This window comes from Halichoerus grypus, chromosome 3 (assembly GCF_964656455.1).
Source record: "Halichoerus grypus chromosome 3, mHalGry1.hap1.1, whole genome shotgun sequence".
Lineage (NCBI taxonomy): Eukaryota > Metazoa > Chordata > Mammalia > Carnivora > Phocidae > Halichoerus > Halichoerus grypus.
In genome coordinates this window covers 146,158,051-146,184,270 of record NC_135714.1, presented here as the reverse complement: position 1 = coordinate 146,184,270, position 26,220 = coordinate 146,158,051, and the positions used below count along the sequence as shown (strand labels likewise).

The 26,220-nt window shown below is 34.9% G+C and overlaps 1 protein-coding gene and 1 pseudogene across 9 annotated transcripts in view; one reads left to right on the top strand and one right to left on the bottom strand.

Annotated features, from left to right (window-relative positions):
* The window catches only part of CLCN3 (chloride voltage-gated channel 3), a 92,168-nt gene that overhangs the window by 30,067 nt on the left and 35,881 nt on the right, over positions 1-26,220 (bottom strand). For 6 of the 9 annotated variants that reach the window (XM_036085546.2, XM_036085545.2, XM_036085552.2 and 3 more), the window contains one exon: positions 6,142-6,299. In XM_036085546.2, coding sequence (XP_035941439.1) covers positions 6,142-6,299 — 158 coding nt within the window. Of the gene's footprint in view, positions 1-6,141; positions 6,300-24,403; positions 24,705-26,220 lie in introns of those variants that run through there. The other 3 variants (XM_036085549.2, XM_036085550.2, XM_036085555.2) reach the window with 3 other exon arrangements.
* LOC144381233 (large ribosomal subunit protein uL30m-like) lies at positions 9,280-10,822 on the top strand (annotated as a pseudogene).

Sequence of the window (26,220 nt, the reverse complement as noted above, 5' to 3'; positions counted from 1 at the left end):
GCAAGGGGTCCACAAACCACACAGAGTTTGGCCTATACTGTTTTAAACTGAATCAAATTTAGCTGATACATAACTTTTATATTAACAGAAATAAGACATTATGGCTTGAAATGTCTGTCATTCCCTGACCATTTTCTGGTCCTAGCAATTAAGTGGATTATAATATTCTTTAAAAGGTAAGGCCAGTTAATAACAGTGCCCATAATAACATACTCATAAATACAGTATAGAATAGTCATGTGAATAAAGGGCCTGCCAAAATTTGTAGGCCTATAAATATGCAGTTATGGAGAACTCTAATCCCATTTATAGGGTCCAGAAGCTCTCTTCTATCACTGTGTAAGGCAGAAGTGTCCTCTAGCAGGACAGGAACAGATTTGATTTCCAGATCTCACTCAACTAAGACACAAGAAGGCAACTCCTCCTCTCTTAGTAAGAATGTACTTTTCTTTTTTCTTTTTTTTTATGTTAATCACCATATATTATATCATTAGTTTTTGATGTAGTGTTCCATGATTCATTGTTTGCATATCACACCCAGTGCTCCCTTCAGTACGTGCCCTCTTTAATACCCATCACCAGGCTAACCCATCCCCCTGCCCCCCTCCCCTCTAGAACCCTCAGTTTGTTTCTCAGAGTCCATAGTCTCTCATGGTTCATCTCCCCCTCCGAATTCCCTTCCCTTCATTTTTCCCTTCCTACTATCTTCTTTTTTTTTTAAACATAATCAAGAAATGGGCAGAAGACATGAACAGACATTTTTCCAAAGAAGACATCCAAATAGCCAACAGACACATGAAAAAGTGCTCAACAGCGCTCGGCATCAGGGAAATCCAAGTCAAAACCTCAATGAGATACCACCTCACACCAGTCAGAATGGCTAAAATTAACAAGTCAGGAAACGAAAGACGTTGGCGGGGATGCAGAGAAAGGGGAACCCTCCTACACTGTTGGTGGGAGCTGGTGCAGCCACTCTGGAAAACAGTATGGAGGTTCCTCAAAAAGTTGAAAATAGAGCTACCCTATGACCCAGCAATTGCACCACTGGGTATTTACCCCAAAGATAAAAATGTAGGGATCTGAAGGGGTACGTACACCCCGATGTTTATAGCAGCAATGTCCACAATAGCCAAACTGTGTAAAGAGCCAAGATGTCCATCGACAGATGAATGGATAAAGAAGATGTGGTATATATATATACAATGGAATATTATGCAGCCATCAAAAGGAATGAGATCTTGCCATTTGCAATAACGTGGATGGAACTGAAGGGTATCATGCTGAGCGAAATAAGTCAATCAGAGAAAGACATGTATCATATGATCTCACTGAAATGAGGAATTCTTAATCTCAGGAAACAGACTGAGGGTTGCTGGAGTGGTGGGGGGTGGGAGGGATGGGGGAGCTGGGTGATAAGACACTGGGGAGGGTATGTGCTTTGGTGAGCGCTGTGAATCGTGTAAGACTGTTGAATCACAGACCTGTACCTCTGAAACAAATAATACATTATGTGTTAAAAAAAAAGAATGTACTTTTAAACCTATCCCTAACTGGCCCAAACCTCTTCCATTCTATTAGGACTGTTGCTTTTAAAAGCCATATTCTTGGGGCGCTTGGGTGGCTCTGTCAGATAAGCATCTGCTTTCAGCTCAGGTCATGATCCCGGGGTCCTGGGATCAAGTCCCACATCGGGCTCCTTGCTCAGCAGGGAGCCTGCTTCTCCCTCTGCCTGCTGCTCCCCCTGCTTGTGCTCTGTCAAATAAATAAATAAAATCTTGAAAAAATTAAAAAATAAATAAAAAGCCATATTCTCAGTCTAGGACTTCAGTGCTCAAACCGTCCCACAATATGGCTACAGCTAGAATTCAAACATCTGGCCTATTTTAAGCCATAAGTCCTCACTAAAAAGACTCAGTTAAGTTCTGGGTTGAATAAGGTAATTTTATACCTTCTATACTATAAGCAACTAATCACAGATACTAAGCATTCTTTAGAATCTGAAGGTAGGTTCATTTCTTTCAAAAATAATTATTAAACCCCATGTTGCTTTTTCTCAGTAACTGTAATGTTTCATATAATATGAGGTAAAAAATTGGAAATTATCTAAATGTTCATCAATACTGTACTGGTTAAGTAAATTGCAGTCTATGTAATAAAAAATTCTGCACTCACTAAAAAAGAAAGACAGATGCAGTATTATGCAGGGGAGAGAAGCAAGGTGGATAGAAGTGTGTACAGTACGTTACCATTTATCTAAGAAAAAATAAGCATTTATCATAAGAAAAAATTTACATCCTTGTATTTTTTAAAAATAAAGGGGATAAACCATACAGTTTTAAAAGTAAATCATTATTTTAAGAGAAGGGTGGCAACAGGTTAGAAGGGACAGGGACTTTAAAACAAAATAATTTGTATGTGTGACCCTAATGGGATAAATGCTAAGAACAAAAACTACTGTAAAAAACAAACAAAAAAAGAAAACACTAAAACTTTTCAGTAAGCACATCGATGGTGATAGTGTTGGTAACATTCTGAAACTTGTGTGTGTATTGTGAAGTAAATCATATGACTATATATGTGATGTTGAGATTTTGGGCATGACTGAAAGATGGTACAGATTTAAGAACTAGAGGTTAAATAAAAGCCCTGAAGTATGAGGTTATGCCTTCAGGGAAAGCATTTATGTGATTTACAAAATAAAGTTGACACCCACACACGGTACACCATTTTTACTTGAAAGACACTAAACTGGAGGGTATTACGCTGAGCAAAATAAGTCAATCAGAGAAAGACATGTATCATATGATCTCACTGATATGAGAAATTCTTAATCTCAGGGAACAAACTGAGGGTTGCTGGAGTGGTGGGGGGTGGGAGGGATGGGGTGGCTGGGTGATAGACATTGGGGAGGGTATGTGCTATGGTGAGCGCTGTGAATTGTGTAAGACTGTTGAATCACAGACCTGTACCTCTGAAACAAACATTATATGTTAAAAAAACAAGAAGAAGACAGTAGGAAGGGAGAAATGAAGGGGGGAAATCGGAGGGAGAGACGAACCATGAGAGACTATGGACTCTGAGAAACAAACTGAGGGTTCTAGAGGGGAGGGGGGTGGGGGGATGGGCTAGCCTGGTGATGGCTATTAAAGAGGGCACATACTGAATGGAGCACTGGGTGTTATACACAAACAATGAATCATGGAACACTACATCAAAAACTAATGATGTAATATATGGTGATTAACATAACATAATAAAATTAAAAAATTAAAAAATTTAAAAAAAAAGAGAAAGAAAGAAAGACACCAAACTATGGTTTTTCAGACTTGGGAATCTGACAGGCATCTTCCCAAAAACAAACCAAGGAAGTCTGTCATTTCAAGTGAAATAAATGTGTATTTGTTTCTAATGAAAGAATTTGAGCTTTCAAGTAAAACAAGAATTTTGGAAAACTTCTATCACTGTAAGGATGACAGATTCCAAATACTTAAAGACTTTTCTAAAGAGATCAGGGTTGATATTAACAAATGTGATTTTTTTATATTGTATAATGAAAAGTGTCAACACTTGAAAGAACTGCATAAATCAGTGAATATTTTCCAAATGATCATTGCATGATATGACAAAATTATTCATTAGAATTGAAGGTGAGCTAACAGATTTTAATGTAACAAAAGACAAAAAGTTCATTGGTATAGTTTCAGATTACCCACTGGCAACTAATCTTTAAGAAACTACCACCTGTCATTTTGGTACAGTATCAAAGACTATCCACAATGATATAAAAAGGTTATTAAAATAGTCCTAGCTTTTCCAACTACCCATCTATATGAGGTTGGATTTTCTTCATACATTTCAACCCAAATAACATATCACAACAGACTGAATGCAGAAGCAGATATTAGAATCCAGCAGTCTTTTATTAAACCAGTAATAATGAGATTTATAAAAATGGAACATATATCACTGTAATGATGACAGATTCCTTATAGCTTATAAGGATCCTTAAAAGGATGACAATTTCATTATACAGTGTTAACAAAAATCAAACTTGTTAATATCAACCCTGATCTCTATACTGGGAATCTGTCACTAAATATTTTTTATTTTGAGAAACAGTTATTTTTCATAAAAATATGTTTTGTTTTGTTTTCATAAAAGTATGTTTTGATGTTATGTGTAATGGGGTTTTGTTACTTTTAGATCAACATCTTTTAAATTTCTCAGGTTTTGTATGGAATATGATAAATATCAATTAATATAACCACATAAACTAAGTTCCCTAGGCATCCTCAATAACTTTAGAGTTTAGAGTTTAATAGTGTTCTTGATGAATGGATAAAGAGGATGTGGTATATATATACAATGGATTATTACTCAGCAATCAAAAAATGAAATCTTGCCATTTGCAACGATGTGGATAGAACTAGAGGGTATTACGCTAAGCAAAATAAGTCAATCAGAAAAAGACAATTATCCTATGGTTTCACTCATATATGGAATTTAAGAAACAAAACAGAAGAGCACAGAGGAAGGGAGGGAAAATAAAACAAGATGACATCAGAGAGGGAGACAAACCATAAGAGACTCTTAACCATAGGAAACAAACTGAGGGTTGCTGAGGGGTGGGGGTGGGGGGGTGGGGTAACAGGGTGAGGGGCATTAAGGAGGGCACTTGACGTAATGAGCACTGCATGTTATATATAACTGATGAATCACTGAACTCCACCTCTGAAACTAATAATACACTATATGCTAATTAACTGAATTTAAATTAAAAAATAATAATTCTAAAAAAAGCGTTCTCAGATAATAAAATAAAATAAGTGTTCTGAGATGAAAAACTTTGAAAATCACCACGGATTGTATTGTGTCTTCCAAAAAAAGTAAATCTTGACTGATGAATCTCAGGGGTTATACTTGTCATAAACAAAATAATCTCATTCTATTTTCAACTTTACTATACATGTAGACATTAATATGAAAGGTTTTAATTAATTTGTACAAGCAGTTATTTTCATTTATAAGTAAATTTCAGACCTCAAAGTTATATCGACCTTTTAGAAGTTGGAATTTTATTTTTTCAAAGAGAGTTGTTTTTTTAAAATTTATTTTAGGATTACATCAGTAAGTCACAACCCACAAGTTGTACTTTTTAGTAAAAGCCATTCTTTTTTTAAACGTTTTTTATTTAATGGATAAAATACGTATATAACTTTAAAATTTTTATTTTTTATTTTTTTAATTTAGCAGAAATTTATTTATGTTTCTTTTTTTTTTTTTTGATGTTACAAATGGAATAGTTGATTTCTGAAGAAATTTTAACCCAACTCTTTAGCCCAAGATGTATCTGAAATATACATTTGCTATAAAAACCATTGGAAATATTATTGCAACATAAGTAATTCTTTTTTTTATTAGTGATTCATTACAACACTTAATATGCCCTTTACAGGACTCAATTTGAGAAATCTCAGCATTTAAAACTGAGAAAGGAGATAAAAGAAAACAGTAAAATCCCACGACTATCTCTCCAATATGCTTCTTCTGTAATAATAAGAATTATATAACAAGTTTCCTCTTTTACTGTAGCTGCTGTGCTGCTCAAAGACAAAAATCATGCTGACTTCTATACCTCGATCTTCCTCCCCAACTCATGTGCTGTGTTTTCCCAGTCCTTCCTTTTTTGTCTTAATATACTTCCTTGATTTTAAGTTACCTCAAGTCCTTTCCAGGGGTGTAAGTAAACTTTTTTAAAAAATTACATACAGAGAGAAAAAAACATGCATTGCTTATAAAATGTAGAAATTTACCTAAATGTACTTTAATGCGTAATATATATTTTGGCAGCCTGAGATCATTGGCAAAAATATATTATTAAAGGGCGCCTGGGTGGCTCAGTCGTTAAGCATCTGCCTTCGGCTCAGGTCATGATCCCAGGGTTCTGGAATCGAGCCCTACATCGGGCTCCCTGCTCCGCGGGAAGCCTGCTTCTCCCTCTCCCACCCCCCCTTGCTTGTGTTCCCTCTCTCGCTGTGTCTCTCTCTGTCAAATAAATAAATAAAATCTTTAAAATATATATATATATTATTAAAATGATCTAGTTATACACTACATTAAAAAATTACTGAAAACACTTACCCGTCTATGCCTTTCTCTGTCTTTACATTTCTCTCGCACCCAATCAATAGTATGGAAATCATCATATGTACCAACACCTGGAATTGGTTCATCCAAAAGATCCAGTAAGTGTGTAGAACTGTTAATGCTGCCTCCATTAGTCATTGTATAATGAGTTCCTACAAAGCAAAAAAGAACAGTATGTTTTATGAGAGACAATGGTGAACTATGTAACCTTCTTAATAGTTCACTAGTAATTCAAAAAGAAATAGTATTACTTGAAATATAATAAAGGAGGGAAAACATCAAGAAAAGTTATCCAAAACTTGGTGATAAGGCAAAAGACCATGGCATGCCCTTTCAAACGTATACTACAGTATCAAAAATAAGCCTGCCTAGTACTCATCTTTTGCTCTGAGGAAGAGGACTTTGATTTATTATTTTCTATTGACTAGGACATAGACTCTAAAAAGTTAGATAACGACTTATAGAAGATGGATAAATTGAAAATTATTGTTTTCATCTGGCAAAAATGTAATTCAATTTCATCTAGCAGAAAAGATAATACTTAGAGTTGCAGTGTTGGGGGTTTTTGCTTTTGCCCTGTAAGAAAATTTTTCACTGATATTTCATCTCACACACCCTCCTCTAAGTCATCTTTGTCATCAAGCTAGTTTCCTCACTAGTACTAAATAAATCTTTGACATGTGTTCACTATATACTTATAAGAGACTTAAAGGTACCAGGAAAGACACTGAAAGACAATTCACAAAAAAGACTTAAATTTACAAAGTTCAATCCAACACAAATGACTCTTCAATTTAAAAAGTTCAATCCAACACAAAAAAGAGAAATACGAATCAAACCTACAGTATCATTTTTCTCTATCAGACTGGTAAAGATTAAACAGTTGACTAATGCACTGAGTTGGCAACGTTATGGGGAAGGAGGGCTTGCCACAAAATTATTAGTTTAAGTATAAACTGGTATAATCCCTCTAGGAAGTCAAAGCTACCAAAATTTAAATACACAGATACTCTCTAACCCAGCGAAGTCCACTTTCAAAATTTTTTTTTGCAGTTACACTTGCATAAATCCATAAGTTACACATAGTGTGGTAAACATCTTACTGTGTGCTTTATAAGGAAAAAAAAAATTAATGCCAAAGTGTTCGTAATCCAAAAGAAGGGTCAGCAAAAGAGCCAGAAGTAAATACGTTAGGCGTTGGAGGCCACAGTCACAACAACACAACTCTGCCATAGTGGCACAAAAGAAATCATAGATAATATATAATGAATGGGTATGGCTGTGTTTCAATAATACTTTATTTACAAAACAGTGAAGAGCAGCATTTGGCCCAACCACTGATCTAAAGTCTCTACAGCACAACCAAACTCAACTGAAGACGTTTACTAGGAATTTTCTACCTACCGGCACTCTTCTAGATAGTATAGGAGATACAAAGGCAACAAAAACATTGTCCCTGACTCAATGTAATATTGAATATTGTACTAATAAACTTGATGTCTATTTACTTCTGCCAGGTAGAACACAGTTCTCTCTTCCCTTCCTATTTGATATATTCGAATATTTGCCTTGGAAACTATAAACCTTCTAAAAGAAGAATAGTATATTGATCTCAGTGTTTTGGCAGATGTACTCCAGGAATGAATAATTTATCATTCTTGGCTGAGGGTTTAAAAGCCCAATCCCTGCAACAGCCCATGTTGATTTACATAAAACAACCTTATACTTTTTACACTAGCTCTCTCTTCCTCTACCATGATTTTACTCTGCAATTTCCACCTGGTAAAAGCTGGCTGAAAGGCCATAAATTTTCTTAAGGAAAAAATTACTGGAGAATAAACATAATGCGTATTTATAATGTCTTGACAAACTTGAGAATCTCTGACTCTGCTTTCCGTATGATAATATTAAAATAGGCAATTTTAAAAATGTTTTTGGAGGGACATATCAAAAGCCTCTATGGCCTTCTGATATGATGACATCACTTCTGGACAAAAATGCATAAAGTCAATCTTAAAAGGAAAAACAAACACAAATTGAAGGAAATTCTACAAAATAAATGGCTTACATTCTTCAAAAAATGTCAAAGTCATGAAAGACAAAGAATGACTGAGAAACTGTTCTAGATTAAAGAAGACTCAAAAGACATGACAACTAAATGTAACACGTGCTCCTGGATTATTAGAATGTGGACCAGGAAAAAAAACTGGGTTGTTTTTGTTTTTTTTTTTATATTAAAGGACAGAGTAAAATAACTAGAAAAATTGTAAACAGTCTGTAGATCAGACAATGCTACATATCAATATCAATTTTCTGTTTTTGAAAACTGTACTATGGCTATATATAAGGGAATGTTCACTCATAAGGAAATACAAACTGAAGTATTTATGTATACACACACATTTATGTATTATATATACACACACACAAAATATATAGAGAATAGCATATAGAACAGTGAAAGAAAGATTAAGAGACAGACTAAACAAATGTGGTAAAATGTTAACATTTCAGAAATCTGGGTGAGAGGTACAGAGGATTCTTTTCACTATTTTTCAACACCTCTAAGACTGAAATTAAAAGAAAATGTTTTTTAAAAGTCTGCCATGATATATTTTGAAAACTTCCAACTCCTCCCACCCCATGTTGCCTTTATTTGGGTAGAGTTAAAGAAACATGGACTGCTGATTTTAATTATTACTCTTCTATTCAAAAAATAAAAAGCAAAATTTCTATACTACTTAACATATATCCACATAATACGTCACCAGCCCCATGATAAGAATTGTCAAGCTGTTTGCACCACAAAGATGATAAGCAAATGAAGCATTTATTACTCCAACAGACATAAAGCAGGAAGTACAAAAGTAGACACTCACTTTAGCAAAAAAGGTACAGCAACACAATAAACAATATTTACACTATGGGTCTTGTCTTTAATGATTTTCAAAAAGTTACTCTGCAGAAACTACTCTGACATCTAACTGACAAAACTATGCAGCAATTCAAAATACCTGAAAACCAGAAATTAAGGATTCAAACTTTTTAAACCAGAGGACCCTGTGAACCAATGTTTTGTGTTTTGGGGCTTTTAGGTTGTGTCCCTTAAAACTTCTGGGGCCGATACAGGACATGTTAGCACAGGATTTAGCCAGAGCAGTTTGTGACCCCAACAGACTGTTTGTAGGTCAGTCTGTCCCTTCACCCCTATTTGCTTCTACGTACAGAGCAATGGTGTTTGAAAAAAGCATATTATAGGGAGAAATACTGATTGATGTTTTTGGTTTTGGGGGAACGCACAGAAACACAGAGTCAATTATTTCTAAAAGAAATCTGGATCATTCTTGTGACTCCTACTATCAAACTGGCTTGGATAGTAACCAAGGAAGATTTAGTATGAAAGTAAAATAAAAATTTTTGCTGAGACAGAAATGATTAGAATATTTCTCTGGCTCTGATATATATAACTAAGTGGAATCCCCAGGAAGAGAAGGGCAGACATTTCAATCTGGCTTTAATTTCTCTTTTATCCTGTTCCTTACTCATTGTAGGGGCTATTACCGAAAACTGAAAGACATTATACTGAATGTGAAATCAATTAACATATTTTTTTAAAGTTTGTACTTGTGGAGTGTCACACTTGGTGGTCTGTCCTCTGCTCTGCCTCCCCTCGTTTTTTAATAGTACAGAAGTGGTAACTGTCCATTTCCAAGACACCTTTGACCCACGGATCTATTTTCTATTTCTCATAGCCTCTGAAGACAACAGTCACCACACTCAAGGCAGGGATTTTGGGCTCAACATTTCAGAGGCCCCCAGGCAGACTACAAACTGTGATAAAAGGTGCGGAGTCTCTCATTTGTACAGATTGCATTCATCAAATATTTACCAAGAATTCCAGATAAAGTGTTCCAGCCTTCACCTACAGATCATTGAAAATATGGTAGGGGATCCACAGTACCCTTATAAGCTGCATATTGTTACCAGAATAAAAAGTACAAAAAGATGTCCAAATTGCTGGGGCGCCTGGGTGGCTCAGTTGGGTAAGCATCTGACTTGGGCCCTGGTCATGATCTCAGGGTGCTGGGATCTAGTCCGGTATTGGACTCCCTGTTCAGCCGGGAGTCTCCTGGTCTCTCTCTTTCTGCCTCTCCCACTGCTTGTGCTCTCTCTCTCTCTCTCTCAAATGAATGAATAAAATCTTTAAAAAAATGTCCATATTGGGAAAAAGATATAATAAAGATGCTTGGGTTAGAAAAAGCACATACTCAAGTTCACACGAATATCCCTTCAGTGAATGCAAAACTGAAAGTGGTTAAACATTTGATAAGAATCAAGCCCCTGAAGTTGCCACAAGGATGTCCAGCGGAGGAGGACATGTCTAATACGTGCCTCAAGAGTACTGGGGAGGGAAGCCTGGGTGGCTTAGTCGGTTAAGCGGTTAAGCGTCTGCCTTTGGCTCAGGTCATGATCCCAGAGTCTTATGATCAAGTCCCACGTGGGCTCCTTCCTCAGCGGGGAGTCTGCTTCTCCCTCTGCCTACCGCTCCCCCGCTTGTGTGCGCTCTCTGTCTGACAAATAAATAAAATCTTTAAAAAAAAAAAAAGAGAGTACTAGGGAATTAGTGGTGTGGTGGCATCTAAACCCTCTAGATCAGGAAGCAGTTAAGACCTAATGCCAGAGCAATTTCATATTAAAAAACATAAATCATTTTTATTGAAAGGTAGTGAGAATGAGTTCTCATTAAAATATATTTTAAATACTAAAAAAATTAAGTTTGTAATTGCAAAAGAGCAGTTTAAAGAAGAGTTAAGAGTTAATACCTATCCTTCTCAAACTATTCCAAACAATAGAAAAGGAAGAAAAGCTTTCAGTGCTTCCATTCTATGAGGTCTACATTATCCTGACATCAAAGCCAGACCAAAATACTCTAAAACAAGAAAATTATAGACCAATATCCCTGATGACCACAGATGCAAAAAATCCTCAACAAAACATTAGCAAACCAAATTCAAAAATACATCAAAAGCATGATTCACCATGATCAAGTAGACTTTATTCCGGGAATGCAAAGATGGATCAATATCCATAAATCAATGTGATGTACATTAACAAAATGGATAAAAATCATACGATCATCTCAATAGACACAGAAAAAGCATTTGACAAATTCAACATTTGTTTACGATAAAAACTCAACAAAGTGGGTACAAAGGGAACATACTACAATATACTGAAGACTAAATAGGACAAAACCACAGCTAATATCATACTTAATGGTGAAAAGCTGAAAGCTTTTCCACTAAGATCAGAAACAAGACCACTCTCACCATTTTTATTCAACACAGTACTGGAAGACCTATCAGACAAGAAAAAGAAAAGGCATTCAGATCAGTAAGGAAGATGTAAAACTGTCGTCATCTGCAGGTGACATAATACTATATACAGAAAACCCTAAAAACTCCACCAAGAAACTATTAGAATATATGAATTCAGGGCGCCTGGGTGGCTCAGTTGGTTAAGCGACTGCCTTCGGTTCAGGTCATGATCCTGGAGTCCTGGGATCGAGTCCCGCATCGGGCTCCCTGCTCGGCGTGGAGTCTGCTTCTCCCTCTGACCCTCCCCCGCTCATGCTCTCTATCTCATTCTCTCTCTCAAATAAATAAATAAAAATCTTAAAAAAAAAAAAAAAGAATATATGAATTCAATAAAGTTGCAGGATAAAAAAATCAATACAGAGTAATCTGTTGCATTTCTATACACTAATAAAAAACTAGCAGAAAAAAATTAAGAAAGCAATCCCATTCACAATTGCATCAAAAAAACAAAAAAAAAACAAAAAACAAAAACCTAGGAATAAATTTAACCAAGGAAGTAAAAGACCCATATTCTGAAAACCAAAAGACACTGAAGAAAGAAATTGCAGACAACACAAATATATGGAAAGGTATACCATGCTCATGGATTGGGAGACTTAATATTGTCAAGATGTCCATACTACCCAAAGCAATCTACAGATTCACAAGCAATCCCTACTATAAATACCAATAGCATTTTTCACAGAAGTAGAAAAAATAATCCTAAAATTTGTATGGAACCACAAAAGACCACAAATAGCCAAAGCAATCTTGAGAAAGCAACAAAGATGAAAGTATCATAAGCCCAGATTTTAAATTATCCTACAAAGCTATAGTAATTAAAATAGTAACATACTGGCACAATAAAGATAAGAGATCAATGGAACAGAATAGAGACCCCAAAAACAAACCCACATTTATATGCTCAAATAATCTACAACAAAGGAGACAAGAATACACGATGGGGAAAGGACAGTCTCCCAACAAATGATGATGGGGATACTGGAAAGCTACATGCAAAACAATGAAACTGGACCACTTTCATACACCATAAACAAAAATAAACTCAAAATGGATTAAGGATCTAAATGTGAGACTAGAAACCATAAAACCCCTAAAACACCAAAAAAGAAACAAAACAAAACAAAAAAACCCCTACAGAGTAAACTCTTAGACATCAGCCTTAGCAATATTTTTTGAAATCTGCCTCCACAAGCAAAAGAAACCAAAGCAAAAGTAAACAACTGGGACTACAACAAACTGAAAAGCTTTTGCACCATGAAGAAAACCATCAACAAAATGAAAAGGCAACCCATTGAATGGGAGAAGATATTTGCAAATGATGTATCTCATAAGTTGTTAATATCCAAGTTATATAAAGAACTCAACACACACATACACACACACAAAAATCCAATTAAAACATGAGCAGAGGACCTAAATCAACATTTTTCCAAAGAAGACATCCAGATGGCAAACAGACACATGAAAGGAAAGTCAACATCACTCATCATCAGGGAAACACAAATCAAAACCACAATGAGGTACCACCTCATATCAGAATGACTATTACCAAAGAGACAAAATATAACAAGTTGGTGAGGATGTGGAAAAAAGAGAACCTTATGCACTGCTGGAATGCAACTGGTGCAGCCACTATGGAAAACAGTATGAAGGATCCTCAAAACTTAAAAACAGAGAAACTGTATGACCCAATAATTTCACTTCTGGGTATTTACCTAAAGAAAATGAAAACACTAATCAGAAAAAAATAAATGCACTCTTATGTTTATTGCAGTATTATGTATGATGAATGGATAAAGAAATTTTAGTACCTATACATAATGGAATAGTAATTTGCAACAACAGGGATGGACCTAGAAGGTATTATACTAACTGAAATAAGTCAGGGAAGGAAGGAAGGAGGGAGGGAGGGAGGTAAGGAAGGAAGGAAGCGGGGGAGGGAGGGAAGAAGAAAGAGAGAGAAAGAAAGAAAGAGAGAGAGAAAAAGAAAGAAAGAAAAAGAAAGAGGAAGGAAGGAAGGAAAGAAAAGAAAGAAAAGACAAGACAGAAAAGAAAAAGAAATAACATATGATTTCACTTATATGTAGAATCTAAATCCCAAAGCAAACAAAAAAACAGAAACAGACTCCTAAATATACAGAACTGGTCACTGCCAGAGGAGAAGGGGGTGGAGAATGGATAAAATAGTGAAGGGGATTAAGAGGAACAAACCACCAGTAATAAAATAAGTAAGTCACGGGGATGGAAAGTACCGCATAGGGAATATAGTCAATACTAGTATAATTACAACAAATAAAATATTGCACCAGGATGAGTATAACTTTTCATTTATGTGCTTTCCTTATGATCTTTTATTGCATATTGTCTTTTAACTGTCTACTTGAAAACTTACAAAGAAATTCTACCAAAGAATTAATATGTGAAAGGAGTTCATACTCATGAAATTTATACAAAAATAAATTTATCAATATTGGAATATTGGAAAAATTAATAAAATGTTATTACAAAAGGATTGCTAAATAAAATTCAAGAATCAGCTATTTAAAAAAAATTTCAAACTTCTACTTCAGTATGTATGACATTTCATATATTTCTTTTATAGTTTGTTCTGCCAAACATGGAAATCTGAGTAGTATGAAGAAGGAGAAAAGGAAAAATTTTCTATCCTACTCTAACCTAGGTAGGGAACATTCATTTCTGACAGGGTCATAGAAGTGCCTACATATCCCACATTAGGAGTAATTTTAAAGGTATAATGTATCCTAACAATAACAATGATTTTAAAATATTCCTAATGTATCATTTCTTTGTGTATAGTTCACTGCAACCCAGATTTGTATAAAGTTTAACTTACATATATTAAAATGAGATAAATACAAATAAATTATTTATGTGTTAATAAAATGTTTATAAGCAACAGTACAAGTTATCCAGCTTCACCTCTCAACTTGTCTTATGCATGAATGAAGCATGTATCTTGTAGGTAATGCCATAAGCACAAATTAAAATACATACATACATGAATATGTACATAAAGTAGATCTCTCTCCTAAAATAATACTTCAAGGGTTGATTAATTAGAAAATTATAATACGGCTTTCCTAAAGCTGATATCTGGAAGGGAAATCTATAAGACAAAGAGATTTATGGGATGAAATAAAGGTGGTCAGGCCACACTTCCCTGAGTTTCCCTTTCTTTGTCCTCAGTAAATGCACTCTATTAACACAAAATGACATTATTTAGCCCGGCCATCCCATTTCTCAAGGCACATACAGCTTGCATTTACTTATCTGTGAAGACAGCAGTGGAGGTGCACCAGAATGCCTTTAGAAAATACCGATCAAGGTTCCTTACCCAACACTATTTCCTTGTCCTCTCCACACATTTTTCTCCTACCAATTCAAGTGAGGCATTTATTGCCATAGGAAAAGAAATACAAAGCACAGCACAGAAAACAAGAGTCATTATTGTTGCTTCTGAGTTTCAAATTTAGGCTTTTAAAATCAATTTGAAAAGGCAGAATTTTAAAAGCCAGTATCTTTGAGTTGTAAGTGATAGGTTTCTAGGTTTCAGAAGGCTTTAAGTAAAAAGGCTTTAAGTTTCTGCAGTAAGACATGGACTGAAAAAAGAACAGATGAAGAACCAATCCTCACATGACTACATAAGGTTTGCTGGGGAGGCAAGGAGAGGGAATTAAGTAAAACAAAAGTTATAATAGTTAAACTGGCAACTGGCTTCAGTCTTTAACATTTTCCTATAACGAAAAAATATAGATGAGCTCATACTAGCCACACTTATTTACAAGCTCTTCATTACTGAGCCTACTTTCTAAAAACTATCTCATATTATTAAGTGCATATGCACATCATTTTCAGTGTACTTCAGATTAACTGCTGTGACATACTGTAATTTAAACTTCCAGGTTAGTTTGCATTACAAACAGTACATGCAATAAACATATGTGAGCCTAACTAATTACCCTCTTCCCCAATTTTTAAATTTTTAACTTTTTTCTTGTTCTTAATATTTTTCCTCAAACACATGCCCAGATATTGAATATCAATAACCAGGTATATCTCCAAACATAAAATAACCACATTAACAAGGAGCTGTCCTCAGATTAGGATCTTTCTTTGTATAATGGTCCCTTATTGTTTCTACCCACCTAAAAACCCCTTCCCTTTCTTTCTATAACAGAACCCAATTATTTTTAGGAAACTTCTATCCCTTATTGCATGTAGTCTTTGTGAGAGCATCAATCAAGGTGTCCTCCCCTCCCCAGCTAAGAAAAAGGCAAAGGATCCAAGTTAGACTGATAAAACTCTCTCCTGGAAATGTAAATCTGGAGCACTGTGATACAAAGACACTGGGGGTCTATTAATTTCAATGACTTCACTTCAAAAGGATATAGGATAGTTGCTGCTACTTGGATTGTAAGAAAGTATAATCTGAAAGCAGTAGTTTCCAAAGTTAAGAAAAAAATGAAAAACTTTTCTGGAGGTCTGACTACCAGATGCCAGTGATTACCCTTCTACTACACAATGGTTTGGGGGTGGGGGGGGGGGAGAGACTGGAAAAAAGACGGCCTTCTTTTCAGAGTGACCTAGTAGAGGAATTCCATTACCTTAATGCACTTGGAGATCAGAAAGGCCTAAAGTCAAATTCCAGCTCTGCCACCTATTAGCTATAGAACTAGATCCTGCGCAAGCTAGTTACTAATCTCTTCGAGGTGCCTGGGTTTTTTCACCCACTTTTAGAGTATGATGTGTAAACTGGAGATAAATCATGTAAAATATCTAATAATAAATCTGATAAATAGGAAATCAACAAACACGAGTTATTGCTTCTGCTCAAATATTCTGGTATTTAAAACTTCACCAGGCTGCATTACATTATTCATATGGCATTACTCTTAACCCAAAGAATGACAAAATGACAAATTGGCGGGGGGGAATGTCTTATAAATTTGAACAATGAGCTCTTCTACAATTGTATATTAAGCTAAAATCCTGTAGATTTTTCAATAGATAATTTAATCCATTATGCCCACCTGGTATGGACACAGAAACACATTTCTAAAATCTATGGTCAATAACCAATCTTTTTATGAAACGAACATTTTGTAATTCAAATATCACCAACAATATTTCAATAGTTCAAGTATCACCAACATTAAAACCGCTCAGTAAGCAAGAAAAATTATCCAATTGAGCTATTAACTGAGTTGCAGTTTTCTTGCAAAAATAAATTTATTTATCTTTTTTTTTTTTTTAAGATTTTATTTATTTGTCAGAGAGAGAGAGAGAGAGAGCGCACAAGCAGGGGAGTGGCAGGCAGAGGGAGAATCAGGCTCCCTGATGAGCAGGGAGCCTGATGTGGGACTCGATCCCAGGACCCCAGGATCATGACCTGAGCAGACTCTTAACTGATTGAGCCACCCAGGCACCCAAAAAGCTTAATTTTTTAAAGCAAGTTACAGAATTTTAATTTATTTGAGATAGAGACAGAGAGCACAAGCAGAGCGGGGGCAGGGCGGGGCGGGCAGAGGTAGAAGGAGAAGCAGACTCTCCACTGAGCAGGGAGGCTGACAGAGGGCTGGATCCCAGGACCCTGGGATCATGACCTGAGCCGAAGGCAGACGCTTAACCGACTGAGCCACCCAAGTGTCCAGCAAAAATAAATTTATTGATAAGAGAACTTTGTCTTGTTTATTTTTTCCCCAGATGAAGAACTTTATTATCTCTTCTACCCGCCCCCATTCCATAGCAACTACTAATCTTTCTGCCTATATGGATTTGCCTATTTGCCATTTTATATAAATGGAATCATACAATATGTAGTTTTTTGTATTTGAGTTCTTTTACTTAGCATAATGTTTTCAAGGTTCATCCATGTTGCAGCACATATCAGTACTTCATTACTTGTTATGAGTGCATATTACATTTATGGATATTCCGCATTTTATTTATCCATTCATCCACTGATGGACATTTAGATTGTTTCCTCCTTTTGGCTATTAAGAAAAATGCTTCTATAAACAGTTATGTACAAAAAATTCATATATACCTATGTAAACAAAAATTCATTTACCAATATCTGTAATCTAAACAAAAAAGAGTTGGTCTTTTCAACAAATGATGCTGGGACAACTGGCTATCCACATGCAAAAGAATAAAGCTGGACGTGTACTTCACACTAACAGAAATTAACTCAAAGTGGATCACAGATCTAAACGTAAGGGCTAACTAAAACTATAAAACTCTTAAAAGAAAACAGAGGAGTAAATGCTTATGACCTTGGGTTTGGCAGTGGTTTTGCAAATAGAACACCAAAGCACAAGTGACAAAAGAAATAACAGATAAACTAGACTACATCAGAGTTTTAAAAAATCTTTCACACCTAGAAGCCAGACACTATTATCTATCTGGTATCTAATAACAATAAAACAATATCTACATTGTTCTTGGCACTTGGCCCACCAGATATTGTTCTTGGCACTTTACATATATTAGCTCATTTAATCCTCACAACAACCCCATGAAATAAGTATTACTCCATTTCATAAATTAGAAAAACAAAACACAGAGAGTTAAGGTCATACATCTACAAAGTAATTAACAGGGATTCAAATTCAAGCAGTGTGATTCCAAAGGCATTTCTTACCACTATTGAATACTGACTAAAAAATAATTTCATGGTTAGTTTGCCTACATATGTATACTATAAGATATGTGGACACTCTTCTCCCCTAGTAAGTTAAGAACTCTTAGGTAGTGCCTTTTCCCAAAACACTTGTGCACATGCACTTAGCTTTCAAACAATTAATGCAATCCTACCCTTCACCGTTACTATCCCTCTTTGCCTTTGGTTCCAGACCACTTGTCCTATATTAATTAAAATGCTATATTGAAAAACTGTTGCAATAGTACTCTTGGGCACTGCTTTGCTACCAGCACTCACATCCCTATGTTTTAGCAGGGGTCTATGACAATAACACATCCCATTCTCATCATCAGGTTGTTCCAGATTCATTTGGGGCCCTAAGAAGCCTACCTTTACCCCAGGGAGAGCTAACTGCCCCTCCAGGTATATACTTAGAAACTGTTTTTCAAACTTTTGTGACTGTGGCCCATAGCAAGAAACATTTCTCACTGACATAGTGAGAAAAGTATACAGATATGTACCCAAGTAAAACCAAAGCTTAGTGTACTTACTTTTTGGCAAATACAGTCATACTTTACTATTTTCTTTCTCTTTTTTTGATACTAGTCACAACCCAGTTGATTTCAAGACCAACATGTTAAAATCTGCAATTTGACAAACACTGAACTAAAATACAGACATTAACAAAATTATCTGCTTTTCCACAAAAAACATTTATATTCCCACCCACTAACCCTCAATATATATTTGCTAAAGTGAACTGGAAAAAAAAAAAAAAGTACCTGTTACTCCTTAAACTAAGCTTATTAGTAAATTTCACAGTCACACATGTTCAGCAGCCTGTCTTTTCTCCAAGGGAGTAGCCAAATAGTAGGCTGGGATGAAAAAGTAGGTATACATTTATTTACTAAGACTAGAACTTATTATGTCTAGACTCCATCTCAAAAGATGTGGGAGCTGTGATCCTTGGCATTTAAAGTCATAACGCAAACTACTATCCTATCACACACACACAAGCACACACACACATACACACAACATATACACTTTTTTTTTAATTATGAAGGAAGACAGGCAGAAATCCAAAATTCTACATATTCTGACTACCCACTTTCTTCTGTATATTAAGAACAGGAAGTCTAGTCCCCGTTGTGTTTTTGTTTTTTTTTTTCCTTCCCTCTGTGACCTTACTGATAAGAAATGGTCATCCTGGTGAGGGAGGAGAAAGTAAATGTAAGTTGATAATGGAAGTTCCAGAATGTTAGCAGACTCCCAAATGAAAGATTAAAAAGGTATGGCAAGCACAGTGCTAAGTTCTTAGTAGGTGGTCAATTAAATGTCCACTGGAGAAATGAATAAAGTATATGCTCTTGAAATTTGTCCTGCCATCCACAGTCATATTTAACTAGGATTTAAACTGTAAAGACTTGGAAATTAAAACCAAATTCCAAAGAAGTTGACCAAAGATACACAACCATTCAGTAGCAATGCGGAGTCCATTACTCAATTCACTGTTTTCTTCTCTGCTCCATTGCCATCCCAAAATAAAAAGCCTACATCCTTAGGTAGAGATGATAAAGTGGGTAGTGTATAATTGGAAACAAATTTCATGTTCATTTATCATCTCTGAATGTAAGATAATTTGTATATTACATGAATAAAAGACAAAATTTGCTTTCTTAAGTGGCAAGAGGAATAAACGACAGAAACAAAATCTTTTTGATTTAATTAAGGTTGTAATGGACTCCAAAAAATTACAAATTAAACATATGTTTATTTAAAAACAAAACCAAAACTTTAAAATATAATTTAAGCCACCAGTCTCCTGTGGCTTTGTGTAGGCACAAAGCAGAGACCTCAATGCCAGGAAAATAGCCAAAATTACAAACCTACTCAACATGGCAGGAGATCTGCTCACATTTTGAAATCCTGATACACAAAGCATTTCTGACTTAACAACAAGCCGTGAGGTATAAAAAAAATCATAGTAAAGTGTCGGTTATTTTTAGAAATTAGAGCTAGATAGTAATGTAATATGAACCAGATTTTATTGAAGGTTTTAAATTCAGATACTACGAGCAAAATAAATTTAAACACAGGCTTTGTTTTTATACTACTGTTTTAGAATACAAAGAGTTTCTGACATCAAATAAAGAATATTTGTTCTTCTAATTTACAGACACTTAGATGAATAAATCTGTAAGAAGAGATTTAATTTTCTAGTTGGCTAAAAGAGGTAATGGAAATAAAATAAGGACCTGGATCCTAAGCTCATTTTACAAAGAGCCTACAGAGAATGGGGAGACCTGGGTGAATCAGTTGGTTAAGCATCTGCCTTTGTCTCAGGTCATGATCCCAGGGTCCTGGGATGGAGCCCACATCAGGCTTCCTGCTCAGCGGGAAGTCTGCCTCTCCCTCTCCCTCTGCCTGCCGCTCCCTCTGCTTGTTCTCTCTCTCTCTGGCAAACAAACAAACAAACAAACAAATAAATAAAAACTTAAAAAGAAAAGTCAGTTGTAAGACACCCAGAGAAACATAAAAAAAAAAAAAAAGAGCCTACAGAATGACACTTCGGCAGTAAAAATATCACCTAACACCTGGATTTCCAAATAATGTGCAAAAAATGCTAACTAATGATACTTTTTGGAGGAAATAAAAATGAAAAAACTCATCTATTATAACAGTAACAAAAAAGCTTTACTCAAATACATTTCTGAGCTAAAGAATATCACGAAATAACTTCAGGCAGAAACTTAATAAGACCCCAAACATTTATTCCAATAGGAAGTCCCCATATTTTGTGCTTTAAGACCATCAATAGTCCAGCATTCAAGCTCCTCTAGGATCTGGCACTCTTCTGCCTAGCTATACTGCCCCCTTAACTGACCTACTGATAAAACAAAACTAATCAGGAAACAACATACTAGGCATTTACTCCCATCAGAGCATTTACTCATTCTATCCTCTCTACCAGGAGTGTCCTATCAAATTCCCTTGTGCACTTGAAAACTTGGCCTACTTTGAATAGCACTTGTCAAAAGGAGACTGATCTCTTCCTCCCCTAAAATCCCACAGACCACGCACTCTATACCATTCACTAGAAATACATTTACTTCCTTGGGCTTTGTTTCTTTGTTTTTAAACTTGGGAAGCTTTTTTTTTCCCCTGCCAGGCTCCAAATGCCAAGTATTACAGGGATATACATAGTGAGAAGCAGTATTTCCCCGTAATTGGAGTATAAGCCTTATCATCTGGATTGAATCCTGACTTCTCTTTATGATTTCTTTCAGTTTTGTCAACAGGAAAATGGGGATCATAATAGTACCTAAGTCACAAATCTATGAGGAGGAATTAAATGATTTGTTACACATGAATGAATATACCTAAAGCACTTACAAAAGTATCTGGCAAACAGTAGTAAATTCTATACTAAGTATTAGCTATTATTAATATTACTATTACTACCACCATCATTCTCCACAGCACCTAATAGTACCTTATATATACAAGAACTCAATAAATACTTGAATGAAACATTTAATATTCAAATAATTTTTAAAGATTCTCTCATGGAGTAAAAGGAGGCTCAAAGTCCAAAAGATCAAATCCAAAAGAAAGGCCTGGTAGAAGAAAAGAATTCAACTCCCCAAACTACTTAAACTTCATGAACAAATTAAGAAAAAGTCAAAGTATTAAAATTAACAATCCAAATGAACCAAGTGTTTTATTTTTTTTCCTTATAAAAATGGAAGAGACACTGTATGAAAAAACTTGATAGTTTCTGTATAGGAAATTTATCTCAAAAATGGCTATTTCTAAAATGCCATCTTAATTTCTAATCTATCAACAACTATTAATTAATTCTATGTTTAATTTACTTACATTTCCAGTCTCTATATTATCCACTTAAGTAGGAAGCTTCATCATTTACCATCTCACCTTGAAAAATAGAACTGAATTTTATTTACTCCACAAAGGTAATCCCTAACTTTAGTGCTCAGAGATTCAGTAACAGATTCATATTTACTTTATTGATATCCTTTACGATTTTACATTTTGACTATCTGCCTCTTCATTCTTCATCAGCCTAAAGAGATATTTCTAGTCATTATAATTTTGCCCTTACAGGAAAGCTGATTCAGTTTTCTTGATTTATGCCAGCTGCTTGTTTCTACATCTCCAGTTCCTTTGTGTTGACCCATGTCTACAATAGGTCATAAATTATGGAAAACAAATAACCTCTTACCCATAGATATTGGGATACCACAGCACAGTCAAGTGAGCCTAATAACTGACTGATCTGTACTACAACGACACAAGGTTACTTTCAAATAAGATTGGTTTCTATTACAGTAAGTCTCATCAAGGGATAAGGAACCTATTTGGGCTGTCAAGAATGTGCCTGATTGACCTTAAGCAAGATTCCTAAAGACCCACATTTATGAAATTGTAAGAGAAACAAAAAGCTTATGTTTTAGTAATAACCACATCAATAACCATGCCTTACTCTCACATAAGCTTTAGCTTATTTCTTATTATTTGCATATCTCATACAGAAATGGAGTCCATAGTAAGTTCGGTCAAAGACTGTCAAGCTTAACACTGGGAATTTAAATTTCCCAAGCGCAGGTTTTCTGGTTTATCACCATCAACAAACAGATGTTGTAATAGCTCAGAGAAAACACAGTTTGTCTTGTTTTACAGTTTAATTACTGATTAGCAAATACTGTGACATTTGAACAGTCACCATTCATTCACGTTGCTTCCTGTTTAAAGAAATCCTTACCAGAAAAGGAATAATGAAAACATAGGAAAAAGGAGAGTTTATGAACATATGAAGAATTGAAAAATTAAAAAAACAAAACAAAAAACCTCTGGGTGGTAAGATTATGAGAAATTTTCATTTTCTTTCTATGCTTTTATATCTAAAACATTTCCCCAAATGTTTAAAATATGTATATATACTTATATAGAGAAATTTTATTGAGAGCAACTCTGTAAGAGAAAGTACACTATATGTTAACATGATCTTCATATAGTTTTTCTCAAAATCTGAAAAGCAAGCTTTTACTAACAACAGAATACTATAGGATATTCTATGTTACAACTGTTCAGAGCCTAAAATAGTGTCTAGCAGACACAATGCAATCAATAAATTTTTGCTGAATACCTTAACATTGTCTAATCCTAATGGAACTGAATACTAAAAAAAAAAAGGTGTTATCAGAATACAAATTATATTTTAAATAAAGCAGGCTAAATATGCTCAGGAAAATCATGACTTCCTTTTTTGCTTCATAAATAAAAGTTTGGGTTAAAACATAAAATGAGTTTATAATATCACGCAGTAATTCAAATTAACGTGGCTCAAAAATGAAATCACCTAGCTAAGAGATTTTTCTTGAGGTTCAATTTTTTTCTAGAACAACTACCAACCAGTCTATTTTTAGATTAGTTTAAGAAAAATTTTAAAAGGACAGTTTTATTAACATGTAATCAGTTTTATGAAGACCCAGGCAGTACCTTCCAAACGATTTACATGAATGCTGGGTGCTTTTCCGGTTTTTACAAATTATTGACTATTATTTTTTCTGGTGTGTAAAAATTACCCTCATTGTTTTTATCAATTTTTATGAAATACCTGTAGGAGACAATGTAGTTTAATGTTAATCAGCTAAAATACCTATTAAATGAAAAATATTAATATAAAAATTGTTCATCTTTATTGCCATCTTAAAGTGTTCTAAAATGTAGGCAGAGCTTTTACTATAAATTTACTTTGTGGTGGCAAAAGCTACATGGTAACTGGCAGCAGCTGAAACATACAGGTGCACAGACACACATTTGATTTCTCTGTATAAATTAAAGGAAACACATAAGTTTTCCAAAGGAAGAAAAACATTACTTTTTAGGTGCTAACATGACTCTAGTTAGCTGTAAAAGCGGATTAATTCATTTTCGCAGTTAAATAGAAAGAGGATTTTCACATAGAAGATGGAGTCAGAGTCCGAGTCTGAGTCCGATGTGATCTGAAGCAGTACTAATCTGCACAGAGAAAACAATCAGAGACGACTACAGAGCTAGCTACTCAGAAGGCTCCATTTGCCCCTTACTAACATTCCAGGGCAACTAAACAACATACTGCAATATTTAAAGGACAATCCAGGACCTGTTTAAACTAGAGAACCGCCCAGCCACATGCAAAACATACCAACAGAGGCTTCACAGCAAGGGATGGTATTACCTCTTTTATGTAATTCCCTCAAAGGAATACAGTCTCCTCCCCCGTCATAAGGCAAATAGGGATCGGAAGAAGCATCCATGATTAGAATTTTTAAAAAGAAGAAGAAAAAGAAAAAGAAAAGCTCGCTAGCTTAAAAAAACACTGCCATTTCTTCCACCCCTGCGGCAGCAGGCGAGGGAGATGCCATATTTGATGAGGGTTAGAACTGTATGTAGTTCGACTCGCTGAAGCAACTGGGTTCTTCCACAGTGGATGATGTCATCAAAGGGAAATTATTGCAGCCTGGTTGCTAGTGGCTACAATCTAGCAAGGCTTAGAGGCGGAACAGCCTTCTTAATCAGGTCCTGCTACGTATGATGATGACTAAGCTCCAAGTATAACAGACAAAACTGGTTTGAGAATTTTAAAGCACTCACAATACAGCTTCTATAACATCAGTGGCAACTATAGCAAAACAATAAAAACATTCTTTTCCATTTTAAGATAAACATAAGGGACACAAAGTAATACGGAGATGTGAAAAGGAAATACTGGATGTAGACAATGCCCCTTTTCATTTCTGATGTAGAAAAATGGGAGGAACATACTAGTAAGAGTGTATGCTTTTATAACAGAAATTTACTAATTTTTATATACATGCCAAAGGCTTCAAGAGACTTGGTTTTAAAAGTCTATTCTTAATGATGTGAAATGTACTACAGACTTCTGTGGATTAAAAAATTTAGTAACTGAACAGTTGAATAGTGTTTTATCCCCCTAATCCCCTCCAGCAGCCTCTTGTTTCCTCCCTTTAAGGAACTAGCTAGTAAGACATTCTAGCTTTTGAGAAGAAAACTTATCAACATACCAAGTAATTTAGCTATTATTTGTGAAACTATGCAAAAAGATCTACTAGGTAGGAGATTTTTCTCTCCTATCTTCCTACTTTTCCTGCCTCACAAAGATTCTGTGCTTCAGGGGAAAAAAAAAAAGGCTTTTAGTAATATGTGTCTCAAAGTGTAAATAGGTTTAATAAAGTTTTATATTTCAAAAAGTTTGAACCTCGGAGGAAGCTAGCCCTTCTTATAAAATCTCACCTGAGATTTGGGAAAAGGGATTCTAGGAGAGAAATATAGGCTAGATAAAAGACTACAATAAGAATATTCTATCTAATTCTGATTTTGGCTATTAACATTTACTGTAAGACTGTGGGTGGGGTTTGTTTTGTTTTCTGTATTTTTCAAATTTTGATTTTTTTTTTTAAACAAGTAAAGTTTTGACAATGAGCTAACTTTACCAAATCAACTAAACGTAAATGTCTTCCTTTGTGGTCCTTTGGTATGTAAATTCTACTATTATAAGACTTTTAAAAAATATATGCCATATAGCATTCATGAATAACTTAGTTTTTATTACACAATTGTTCCACACCTTTATGTAAAATGAAAATCTATCTATAAGTTTTCCTGGTATTTGTAGGCACTCTCTTAACTTGTTTTTCCTGATTCACAACTTAGTCTTAAAGGAAAAATGAAAATTAGAGCTAGCTAGCATTAACTAGAGGAGGAAGAATACCTTCCCTATAAAATATACTGACCATGTTGCATAAGTAACTTTCGTAACGTAAGTACAAAATTTTGAATTATTTTTAAGGAACAGAACTTTTGTATATGTATATGAGAATATATAATATATAAATTGTATAAAGTCTAGAATGAGACACAAAGAATTATTAAATTATTAAGACCAAACTCTTAATAATCGTTATCAATAAGGAAGGAAAGAGGTAGAAGTGGGGAGGATCG